The following is a 12206-nucleotide window of genomic DNA, read 5'->3' on the forward strand; positions in this document are numbered from 1 at the left end:
CTGCCGCCGGGATATAAGGGCTGCCGCAGCTCAATAATAGAGCGGCGCCGGGAGAGGAGGCGGCCGCCGGCGGCCCAGGCACGGCGCCGATCGGCCCCCGGAGCCGGCCAGACGCAGAAATCGGGGAGGGGAGACCGCGCCGCCCGTCCCTCCAAGGTCACGTGACACACAGCCCGGCGGCACATGGCGACAAACAACAAAAACACGCCGCCCTGAGGTGCGCAGGAGTGGCCGGGGCCGGGGCCGATGGGCTCTGAACGCGCCCATCAGCAGTTCGGACCGGTCTCGTCCCACTCCGCCGACAATAAATGGACCCGCTGGCCATTTGGTGCGAAACTGCTCCTGCGGCCAGCGGGCCGTGACCAACAGCCCCCCCCCCCCCCCCTGCACGGTCGCTCCCCTGAGCCCCAGGCGGTACTCACGGCAGAAGTCGGTCCGGTCGTGAGCCGCAGCGTCGTCCACCGCCAGCCGCCGGTCGCTCCGCGTGTCAGCCCGTCGCGGCGCTCACTCGCTCCACGGTAGATAAAAATACTAGGTAACGCCGAGAATTTCCTTCAACATGGACCCTATTGGTTCACATTCCTGGCATTCCATTAGCAGCATTTACATTTTCAAAATCGATAACTACACTACAGAATTCGCCCAAACTGGCAAAAAAGCCGCATCTTTTGATTTCATTGGTGAATTATTTATCTCTTGCCCATCTAAATTTTACTTACGCAGAAAAGTAATTAAAATCAGGCACTCAAAAAGCCTTTTTGCCAGCGTCGATTTCGTGAAATCCAAAGATTGGGTTGATGATATTAGGACACTCGTAAATTCAAAATCGCTCAGAGATTTCAATAAGGTACAACAATCCCCTCAAATAAGATGTTAAGGTTAATTAAAATGCGGAAAACCCTGGGGCACCCTCAGCCATCACCTCCTATTTTCCAGTATTTCAGCTATTTTCTTCGCTAAAGAGGTCTTGCTTTGATGATTTTTTTACTTCCACGAAATCCTCAGTTATTGATTATTCCAGCTATATGGTCAGTAACCACTCAGTTAGATGTTATCGGCTATAACTGACCCTTTCTTCCAAAAATTTTGCTATGAAAAAAATGATAAGTACTAAGGAATTCGCCCAGTTTCGAGACCATGGGCTTCCGTTTGATATTTTCTCAGCTGAATCTAAATAGAATACTAGAAACAATTTTAACTGCATTGACGTTTTACCAAAGTTTAGATGTTAAGGAATCACAAATTGGAAATAAAATATTATAGAATTTCGTCGGCCGTAGGGAAAGCATGCTTCTATTGTTTTGGAGCTGCGTCTCGTGCGTCTCGTGTGCGTCATTTCCGCCGCACCGCCAAAACATGAGAGAAGTGGGGAGGGTGTCACGAAGCTATCAATTATAATTAAATTATCTCGTTATCAGGTGAGACAGAAGTTGAATTTCGTGTCTGAAATCAGATATGTATTCATATCAGTTAAACTTTGAAATATTTTTCCATTGGTTGTGGCAATTGTGCTTGCTGTTGCGTGAAATAATAGGTATGCCTGGTTACATCGCATTTTTGACTAGGCTCTAGCTTATTTATTTTGTGATAATTTCCATGCAGTGATCTTCGCATATTTAGAGGGGATCATTCTGTAAATTGTTCAGCACCATTGCCATCTTTTGCAAGATAATGGATGAAGCCAAGGCCCTAAAAACAGATGGAGCTTGCAACGATCTCTATGTAAACACGGCTATTGTCCTTTTAGCAGCACCAAAAAAAAACAAAAAAACAAACAATACAAACAAAGAAGGCAAATGTAAAGATAAAGTCCTAAGAAGATTTCAAGGATATTGTTATTCATATTCTTACATTATTTAACATCCTGAATCCTAAAATGATACTTACGTGTCTCGCAAATAAAAGAAAAACAATCAAACCTGACCTTACCTTACCTACTTACCTATAACCTACCAACCTACAACCTACAACCTAACAACCTACAACCTAGCAACCTAAAACATACAAATCTACAACCTAAACTAACCTAAAACCTGAAATTTCTGTTGTTGCATATCAACAGTGTCACAATTGTAGTTAGGACTTCATGTTGACAAATACCAGAAAGAAAATAATAGCCGACAATGTCCTACATTTTACCAGCTACAAGAATTAGAAATGATATTATTTTTGAGAAGTGCTTTAGCTTGTGATGTAACATCCAAATATAAATAGGTATGCGCGCCCATATGAGGGTGCATATTTGGCTTCACATGGCTCAGGCAACCTCTCCATAATGGCCATTCTTTGTATGACACCCACACTGAAAGTGCATCTTTGCTGTAGTTATTGCTGACATGCATTCTCATGTTTGCAGGACAATCTCCTATCATTTATGAAGAAACCAGGGCTATTTTGAAAATATATCACTCAGAAAAAGCAGCAAGCCTATAATTCTGGCCAGTTATCAGTGGGTAAGTTTATTAATAAGCAAAGGTTTCCTCTCTTTCTTCAAACACATGAATGTCAGTGAGGTCAGCCTTCTGGTGGTACAAAAGGAAGCAGCCACTAAATATTTACAAACTTTTGGTTGTGCTTTGCATTGTTATCATTTTCATTTAGAAGCACATGTTCACATTGCTCATTGTCATCTCAGCAAATATGAATTGCTTTAAAACATCAAATTTGAGTCAGTTAGTTGTGCAATCAGCATAAAATGTTCATGCAGTTGAAAATATGAAAAATTGTTGACTTTCCTGGATATGGTTGAGTCATCAACAATGACTTGAGCCTGGAGTACTTGGGTGGCCAGTGGTGTTGGGTTGCTGTGAGCATGTGCTATTCTTTATTATTGCAAATAATACTGAATGTATACAATATATGTTGTATGGTGCTCCATTATTCTTATTAAGCCCAATGTTAACTTTTTTGTTCTGTGTGGAATCAATGCAGGTTGTATTTTTAGTCATGACAAGGTTCACTGGCAATTGACTTCAGTGTGCATACCTTTTGAAACCACTTTTGTTTGTTTGTTTTCAGATTAGAGAAATGAGCTTATCAAACAGCACGAATCCACGATGCTGGCGGTCTAGGCCAGTAGCCAGCTTCAGCTTCTGGCGATGGAAGGGGCCTTCGGCTGATGCAAGACAGCCCTGGCCCCTGCCAGCCTGCCCCGCCACTGGTGACGAGCGCTAGCGCGTCAGCGACCGCCCGAGCGACTCTGATCATCAAGCTGTGCAAGTAATGCTCTACCTGCTGATCTACCACCGAGGGCTCCGCGCCGGCCGCATCCGAAGGAGGATGCGCCATGTACTGCGCAGCCGAGGAGACCTACTGGCCACTCGTGAGGCCTACAATCTGCATGACCATCAAGTACGTCCGAGGCGCTCTTTCTCCCAAGCCACCTGGGTATGGACGGACGGGCCGGCTGACGCAAGAGTCCGCAGCGGAGGGGCCGGGGCCTTGGCCAGCTCTGCACCAGCTAGAGCGCGGAGATGGCTGCGCTCCGCTCAGCCATCAGCGCGACCACCTGTGGCACCTGAGCGCCCCGGTCGTCTTTTGCACAGGCTCCCAGGCGGCGCTCGCGACACTGAGGGAGGGCCCAGCCACACAGAAAACCTCGATGGGCGCCGCCGTGTGGACGGGGCTGGCAGTCCTGTTCCGCCAATTCCACCTGCAATTGATGCCGTCCCATTCCGGCATAGATGGTAACAAGCGCGCCGACCAGGCCGCTAAGGAGCCTCGAGCGCGAGCCTCGAGCGCGGAGGCGGCCCCGCTCCCCCAGGCGACAGTCCCGGGGGATGTTGGCACTGCCCACCGCGCGGCCATCAGATTGGCCCGCCACTGTGCCACCGCCGCCTGGCCGGACAGTTGGTGCCAGTTTCTGATGGGGGGGGGGGGGCTGCCTGCCGCCGCTAGCGGTTGCGGAGTACCGAGCATCGGCTGCCGATCTCTACCGGCTTCGTACGGGCCAGTGGTTGGGCTTCCGCCAGTATCTTCACTGTATAGAACAGAACCCTACTGACGAACGCCGCCAGCGCTCCGACATCGACTCCCCCCCCCCTCCCCCATCACCTATTCTTTCGGTGCCCGGCCCTCATATGACGGAGCCTCCGTCGATTCGGCACCGTCTTCCTGAGCCCCGAGGCGGTCCGTGAGCCGTGAGGACGAAGAGGTGGCGGCCCTGACGACCGCCGTGAGAAACCTCGAGAGCTGTACCATTACGCCGCGGTAGCGGCTGGAGGAAGCAAGGACAACAACACTGAAGGTCACAGCCGCCGCGTGGTCCCGTGCGGCGGCGTGCTGGCTGATCGTAAAATGCCCACGCCGCGCGGCGGTCCTGGCAGTGGTGGACCGGGCTGTGGTCCAGTCGTAGCCCGACTAATGTTCAGATTGGCGAGGTCTGCTAAATGCCGCCGCGCGCCGTCCGTGCTCCGTGACCGGGACCTCGTCCGCCCACTCCCTCTCCGAGCTGACTGATACGCCGATGATACTGCCACCCTCAGCGCCGGCGCGACGATCCAGACAGCACTAGCTGCAGCTCAGCACTCGGCGGACTTCATGGTGGGGTGGGCGGCGCGCAACAAGATGACGATCGCCAGCCAGAAAACGCAGATAATGGTGTTGTCCCAATGGAGCCGGGACGCCAAAGATGCCGTCATCAAGGTATCGGACGTTCCTGTCCGTGCGACCTCCACCATCAAGCTGCTTGGGGTCACGTTTGTTTGACAGGCTGCTCCATTTTGGAGAGCACTGCACCAACCTCAAGAGGAAGGCTGGCCCTCGCACCACCCAGCTGCGCAAGCTCACAGGACACTCCTGGGGACTTCAGGAGCACCACCTACGCGCGGTGGCCAACGGCTACGTCCGCGGCGCCATCGAATATGCGGCGGCCGCGTGGCTCCCCGCAGCATCCCGCTCCCACCTGGAGCTGGTGGACCGGGAGCTGCGCGCAGCGGCCCGCGCCGTGACGGGGTGCCCCAGGTCAGCGCCGACCCACGCTCTCATGGCGGAGGCCAGCCTGCCCACCGCGGAAATGCGACGCGCCACCCTCGCGACGAGGTTGCTGGCGCGCGCATCCGCACTACCCGCCGGAGATCCGCTCCGGGAGCTCGCCGAAGCCTCACGTCCCTGCCGACTCCGCAACATCACAGGATGGCGCGACGAGGGCAGACGGACGCTGGACGCCCTGGGCGTCACCGCCTCCCAGGTGGAACCCATGGTCGTTGCACAGCTCCCTCCGTGGACCTCAAGTGAGGGGATCACGACTTCCTGTGCCGTTCCGCCCGACTGCGTCCGTAGCGCCGGCGACCAGGCTCGCCGCGCGGCAGCGGAGGCCATGCTGGCCGACCTCCCCGGAGCAGAGCGGGCGACGTGGGTGTGGTCTGACGGCTTGGCGGAGGGAGGCACCGTGCGAGGAGGGGGCGGCGCCCTGATCGTCCTCCCCGCCGGAGCCGAGTGGACGGTCAAGACCCCCGCCGGCGCCCTATGCTCCAGCACCAGAGCTGAGCTGGTGGCCCTTCGTGCTGCCCTGGAGGAGATTGCCGAATCAGACCTCACACCAGACCAGGACACTCACCCGGACACCATCATCGTCTGCCTCGACTCCAGGGCGGCACAACAGACAGTGGATGCGGGACCGGCGGCGCAGACGAGCCAGCTAGGCGACGCTATCTGGCGGCTCCTAATGCAGCTGGCCAACCGCGGTCGCCGTCTCCACCTCCAGTGGGTCCCGGCCCACTGTGGTCTGCCGGGCAACGAGCGGGCCGACATGCTGGCGATGGAGGCCGCCGAACTCGAGCAGACCAACGCCCCCCCCCCCCCCTGGATGTCAAGAGCATCACCCGCGCCGCCGCCAGGTCTGCGCGCCGATCATGGCAGGAGAGCCTGCCCGGCGGCTGGTACTGCTCTATCTTCCCGGATCGGACCCTGCCTGCACCGGTGCGACTCGACAGCAGAGAGGCAGCGGTGGATATTCACCAGCTACGGGCCGGCCAATGGAGCGTATCAACACAGTACCTCCACCGCATCGGCCGCCGGCCGACCCCCGACTGCCCCGGCTGCATGGACACCGCCTGCCCTGCCGCTCGGTGTCTAGTGTGCGGGGAGGAGGCGGACACCCCGCAGCACGTCTTGCTGCGCTGCCCGTGCCTGTGCGGGGCCCACCTGTGGCTGGCGCGATGTCTGCCCCGATATGCTGATTACTCGACGTGCCCCGCTCCTCGATGGAGCATGTATGGACTGCCTCATTGCCGACTACTGGCAATCCTTGAGTCCTAATTGTCCCCTAGACAGAGGGCTGCCGTTGGGGACCGGGGTCGCGTTATGCTCCTGCTGCTAAATTAACAGGCCACAGGGTTACTCTTAAAATGGAGTGGTTGCTGGATAGCGTAGGACATATCGGGCTTAAATAATATTTATGAGATCTGCGCTAGGAGCAACATTTTTACTCGTGCCAACAATCATTCGATGCGTCAGGTACAATTATGTTGTTGACTGAATTGAATGTGTGTAAGGATATGTATGAGTTGTACTCGTAATTTTATTGTGTCCTGTATTTGTTCATGAGTTGTGTGAGGGTCAGTGAACTCTCTCCTGCGTGGCCTTAGTGATCCGAACCGGGTTTTTGACGTTCAATAAACGACCGATGATCTATATCGATTTATTTCTACTTGTGAAACTGTGTCACATTACCTGCGTATAATAAATGCAGTGTGAAGAGACATGGTTTGCTCGAATGAGTATTAAACGGAGGCGTGGGTTGCGCTCGCTACCTTCAATCATTGGCTGACTGATCCTAGTTTGGTTATTGTGAGGACATTGCTTAAGACTTCCTGGATTTCTGAAACATTTCTGATTTCCCGATCGGAAAATGTTAATGTTTCGCCACTGGTTTCAATGGAGTATACACGAGTTCACAAATGGAGTTCGGGTACGCGGCGCTTCACCGTAGGAATCACAACAGTTTCCTTTTCGTCATATATTCTAAAATCGAAACCTTCCCAAGAATCAAACCGTTTGGAGTCATGGCGTAGTAATATCTTCGGGCTATGTATAGGTATTGTAGATGTTCTTCGTGACCGGTGCTTATCCAAACTCTGGCTTTCAATCAGAAATGAAGTTGCGAATGCACATCAAAATAGATAAAGGACTAAAATATCGACTCTTCTTATTATGAAAGTAATAATCTGTTACTTAATCTCAATAGTAGTTCAAGCATTCGGATCCATTCTTGTGGCATGTGATGATAGTAGGTATTATTTACTAGCCACGACTAAACACGGAAAAAAGTGAACCAAGGCATCCCCAAAGTCTGATCTAAAATTATTTTTATTATTTTTATTCTTTTAGAATGTAGATAATAAAAATTGTAAATGTGGTGAAGTAAAAAGAAAATTATCTATATGTCAATTTAAATAAACAACTCAAGAAATTCAACACTTCTAACTCCATTACCCAAAAATATAATTTACTAGCCACGACTTACTCCGTACAGTAAGAAAAACAAGGTGTACCCGTAGATGACGCAGTTCAAAAGCAGCAAACACATAATCAGTTGGCGCTGTTTTCCCGTTGAAAATGCTCACGGTGCCCGCCTGACTCGCTCCTTTTGTCCGTCGGCGGCCGGCGCATTCGATCATGGCCGCCCGTTCACCGGCGCCGCGGAACGACGCACGGGCGGCGCCAGCACACCGGAGTAGGGGGCAGGGGCGGCGCCAGCGCAACGGAGTGGGGGAGCAGGAGTGGCACCTGTCAACACTGGTGTGAGGGAGCAAGGGAGGTGACAGCCGACTCCCGCCCTCAGCTACTGTATATGTCAGCTCACCAGGTGTGACAGCTCTATAACGGTGACAGCCCACCGGCCGTGACCTCAGCTCCCCAGCCGTGACCTCAGCTCTCCAGCCGTGACCTGTGACCCGGTGACCGAGCCGCTGACGTGGATCAGCAGTGTCGCAGGGTGGGGACGCGTCCAGGCGAGACGGCAGCGGGTCACACTGGACTGAGCTGACTCCTCAGTTGGCTGTATTCTGCAGTCGGCACACGGCGGAGCGCCCCGGGACGGGCCGGGCGACAGAGGGACGCACCTCGAGTGCAGTGTCTCGGCTCGGGTTCTGCGCTGGTCACCGCTGCACCTGATCGGACAATGCTGACGGCTCCGCTGCGCCTCCTGCCTCTGCTGGTGCTGCTGTCGCTTCCCCCGCGGCTGGTGGGCGCCGGCCGGCCGCTCGGCCGACTGGGACCCGGCCTGGCGGCGCCCCTGCCTGACCTCACGGAAGTGGACGACCCGAACGGCAGTCGACAGGCGGCCATCGCAGCTGCCGCCGCCGCAGGTCAGGTCAGGTCAGGTCAGCCGTGAGAATGGCTCGGTTTGACCCGTAATACACAGCCCGATTAGGTACGGGTGTCGGCACTGTTCGTGTAATGCAAGGCCTTACAGGTCAGTATAGAAAGGAATTTACATAGTGCGATTCTGCTGGTCCTCGCAAATCAGTGTGGCCTTTGTATGTTCCACAGGAACTCCCGGCGCGGTGGTGCCCCCCACCAGTCCTGTGGACGCCCTGCTGGGACCGCTGAACGCCAGCAGAGCTGACCTGTGGACTCCCCCCGCTCCCGGCTGTGAGGGGGAGGACTCCCGGGTGACCGGGTCAGCCGGCGGCGCCGGGTCCTCCCCACAGGCGTGTCGGACGGTGGGCTTCACCGCGGCCAAGGCCAACTACCGCCGACGCAAGGCTGGAGACAGGGGCACTCAGGTTAGTCTGAGAGCGGGGCAGGGGTACCTACACACTACACAGGTCAGTCTGGGGGCGGGACAGGGTACACAGGTCAGTCTGAGTGCGGGGCAGGGCACACAGGTCAGTCTGTGGGCGGGGCATACACAGGGCAAACTGAGGTCAGGTCAGGTTACACAGGTCAGACTGATGGCGGGACAGGGTCCTAGTTTCAGTTTCAGTTTGTTTTGATTTGGGGTATACAGGGTGCTACCCATTTTGAGTGTTTTAAAACCATATGTACGGGTGCGTCTGACTCGCACTGTATACTCCGAGGACCGTCTCACATACCGAGCTAACCGCGTCCCCAGGTGGTGTTCGACAGGGTGGTGACATCGGTCGGTCGCGGCTGGGACTCGGCGCGCTCCCTGTTCCACTGCTCCTGCCCGGGGCTGTACTTCTTCACCTTCCACGCTCTGTCCCCGTCCCAGGGGCGGGCCAGGTAAGGTAACAAACGGACCGCGGGCGGACTTGCGAGCTGCTTGATTATCACTGCAGGTGTAGTTAGTAGGATCGCTAATGTGCCGAATAGTTGGTGCTTCTCAGTGACCAGTGTCTGCCGCCATGCCTAAGGTGTGAAGAAACGGCGCTATGCTTCACTTATCACTTTTTATTGTCCGTGTATAGGTAATTAATCACTTATGCAATGCTGACTGAATGCACCTATTTATAGTGGTTATAAGTTATAACTTATTTAGCTGCAATGCAAGAGGGAACCTCAGGGTAGATTTAATTTTTAGCGCCGAAGTTACGCAGAAAGGATAACAGCTCGGCATCCTCGTTTGTCCGGCAGGGTGGACCTGATGCTGAACTTGAGTCGCGTGCTCAGCTCGGAGGCCAATTACGGCGGTTTCGACTCGGGGTCCAACTCGGCGCTGCTGCGACTCGGTCGCGGAGACATAGTGTTCCTGTGGCTGGCCGAGGGCTTCCTCTACGAAAACGACGCCAGGTTCCGGGGCTACAACTCACTCTCCGGGTACAAAATCAACTAACATGTCCATTTTCCATCTGATGTGCCCAGCGCAATATGTTCACCGTTTGCATGTCTAGGTATACAGTACCTACATGTCTAAGGCCGTCTACATGTCTGAGAATAAGGGGCGTCTGAATATGTTTGTTTTACGTAAAACAGTGACTAAGTCTGACTAAATATGCACCGATATGTGATAGCTACTTATCCTGTCCAAATATACTTAGGTATGTACACGTCTAATAGGTGTGTCTATGGACTATAGGTATTAGGAAGGAATATATATATATCGAAAATATTCGTAACATTTCTGACGGCTCTATCTGAGTCCGTTTAAACATGTCATGATCTAAGAAACCTAGCTGTATGGAAAGTTGTAAGTAGGGGTAGGCGTAAGTAGGTACTGAGTACATACTCATCTCGGAGGTCAGTCTATCAATATTTGTGAAGGTATTTTCGTCTCAGATAGGAATGTCCGACGTCCGCCTAAGCAACCATGCCGGCCTGGTGCTAAATGCCCGTCTATCGTTTGACTGAAATGTCCATTTAAACGTTGCTTACATATAGCCGCTCGTCAATATATATATATATATATATATATATATATATATATATATATATATATATATATATATATATATATATATATATATATATAGGGGAAGCGGGGGGAGCACCGCCACCTTAAGTATTTCTGCTCACCGAGCTGATATGCGTAGTAAAAACGGAGCTCTTTTGCATTCATGTGAAAGTAGGAATGTTTTCCTACATGTTGGCATAGTTTCCAGCGCTCCATTATAAAATTTCGCTACTTTACAGACGTCAAAAACAAGTCCTGCATTTTTCGTCCTCCAAAAAATGTGCGGGTAGCACCGCCACTGATGGCGATGTTATCCACAGATCGGCCTTACGGTGACAGCCACCCTTGGAAGCGTTACTGCTGTCTGAAATAGTAACTCAAACTCATATAAGACACACAAGAGTTGGTTGTTAGTTTGTCACAGATCAGACTGTTTGTTGCGGACAATATGCATATAAAGCATGACCAATTCACGTTTATTTCGAAACATCCAGTGAAGTCAAACGCGAGGTTAAAAAACAGACGACGTTTGCGGCCTAACTAAAGCTCTTCTCCGAGCTGAGTGAATCATCATTGCGGCTTTATCCATTTTGCCACCCCTTGGGGTAGCACCGCCGAGCATGGCGGTGTTACCCCACTCACAGTCATGGACCGACAACGCCCCGACAGCAAAACAAGCCGGGATGCGATTCTTCTGTAATTCCTTTCTCAACAAAGAGCACTTCATGCCCTCAAATTTAACGTAAAAATCAAGGCATTTTGACTTGAAATGACCACTTACCTGCTGCTCAAACATGCCAAATGATTACAACGATGGTTTGAAATTCACAAAATGGGCAATTGCGATCTCAAAATCAAATAAATCTTAGCGAAACCTACCTCACGCGGCGTCCCGTTTCCGTTCGGACACCGAAATGGCGGGTGTTTACATTTACAATTCAGAGTTTTGCCGATGGAGAGGATGGCGGTGTTTCCCACATGGCGGTGCTACCCCCGCTTCCCCTATATATATATATATATATATATATATATATATATATATATATATATATATATATATATATATATATGTATATATATATATATATATATATATATATATATATATATATATATATATATATATATATATGTATATATATATATATATATATAAAAGTACTCGGCTATTCCGGACAGTTTCGTGACTGTATTGTTGTCACTTCGTCAGCGGTAATAAGTAATATAAACATTTTCGAGATCACATTTTCAAAACACAAATCTTCACACATTTTTCCTTTGGACCCGCTTCCATCCAGACAAATCCACACAACCCTCAGGTCATCCCTATATAGCGAGAATTACTAACAATAATTCCAACCATTTGCTGTGACACGACATATGTGATACGACATAATATCAGACCATTACACGACAGAGCCGCCTAATTTCACTATTACACATTACAACTTACATACAGTCACGCCTACGCCAATTTCTTATTGAGCCCGCCCTGACCCCTATGCGTATTAAAAAGTCCCACCCATCTCTGTTCCCGTATTCTTCTGTATGTAACCCAATTCCTCCAAACCTTTTCTAGTCCGACAAATTTAGCGTTCGATAAGTGATGACCCTCACCATTGAAATGCGCCGCTACCTCAATCTCATTTCGCCTGCAGCGTATAGACGACAGATGGTTTTGAATTCTGTGATATAGGATCCCCCCTGTTTCTCCCACATAAACAACACAGTCACACACAGTACAGAATGCCGTAAACAACATTACTCGATTTACATCCAATCGTTAAGTCGTAGGTGCACACGTCACCCCCCGTTCCCCGAATCCTCATTTGCTCTTTGTACATAACCTTGCATACCACACAATTTTTTCCACAGCTTCCATGATTTCCCTCCGTTGTCTGGCTTACTC

The 12206-nt window shown here is 51.4% G+C and overlaps 3 protein-coding genes across 3 annotated transcripts in view; 2 read left to right on the forward strand and 1 right to left on the reverse strand.

The window, feature by feature from the left end:
• Positions 1-517, reverse strand: part of LOC122378251 (homeobox protein PKNOX2-like) — a 31883-nt gene extending 31366 nt beyond the window's left edge. The window contains exon 1 of the mRNA XM_043359104.1: positions 423-517. The gene's annotated coding sequence lies outside the window, so the exon portion shown is untranslated. The remainder of the gene's footprint in view (positions 1-422) is intronic.
• Positions 518-1356: 839 nt separating this feature from the next.
• Positions 1357-6633, forward strand: LOC122378252. The gene is made up of 3 exons (XM_043359105.1): positions 1357-1418; positions 2357-2453; positions 3019-6633. Exon 3 carries the CDS (start codon positions 4631-4633, stop codon positions 6074-6076), a length of 1446 nt encoding a protein of 481 aa, XP_043215040.1. The 5' UTR covers positions 1357-1418; positions 2357-2453; positions 3019-4630; the 3' UTR covers positions 6077-6633.
• A 1001-nt stretch (positions 6634-7634) lies between these two features.
• LOC122378231 (C1q-related factor-like) lies at positions 7635-9962 on the forward strand. Its single transcript, XM_043359056.1, has 4 exons — positions 7635-8309; positions 8494-8729; positions 9059-9189; positions 9541-9962. The coding sequence occupies exons 1-4, from the start codon at positions 8123-8125 to the stop codon at positions 9737-9739; spliced, it is 753 nt and encodes a 250-aa protein (XP_043214991.1). The 5' UTR covers positions 7635-8122; the 3' UTR covers positions 9740-9962.
• The last annotated feature ends 2244 nt before the right edge of the window (positions 9963-12206 follow it).

The sequence above is a fragment of the Amphibalanus amphitrite genome, unplaced genomic scaffold (genome assembly GCF_019059575.1).
Source record: "Amphibalanus amphitrite isolate SeventyFive unplaced genomic scaffold, NRLGWU_Aamphi_draft 000056F_arrow, whole genome shotgun sequence".
Lineage (NCBI taxonomy): Eukaryota > Metazoa > Arthropoda > Thecostraca > Balanomorpha > Balanidae > Amphibalanus > Amphibalanus amphitrite.

Excerpts from the sequence above, each read along its gene's own strand:
- LOC122378252 (XM_043359105.1), top strand. The coding sequence starts at position 4,631 with ATGCCGTCATCAAGGTATCGGACGTTCCTGTCCGTGCGACCTCCACCA.
- LOC122378231 (XM_043359056.1), top strand. The coding sequence starts at position 8,123 with ATGCTGACGGCTCCGCTGCGCCTCCTGCCTCTGCTGGTGCTGCTGTCG. Across the intron at positions 8,310-8,493 it reads CGCAGCTGCCGCCGCCGCAG|GAACTCCCGGCGCGGTGGTG; the intron begins GTCAGGTCAGGT and ends TATGTTCCACAG. Across the intron at positions 8,730-9,058 it reads CTGGAGACAGGGGCACTCAG|GTGGTGTTCGACAGGGTGGT; the intron begins GTTAGTCTGAGA and ends CCGCGTCCCCAG.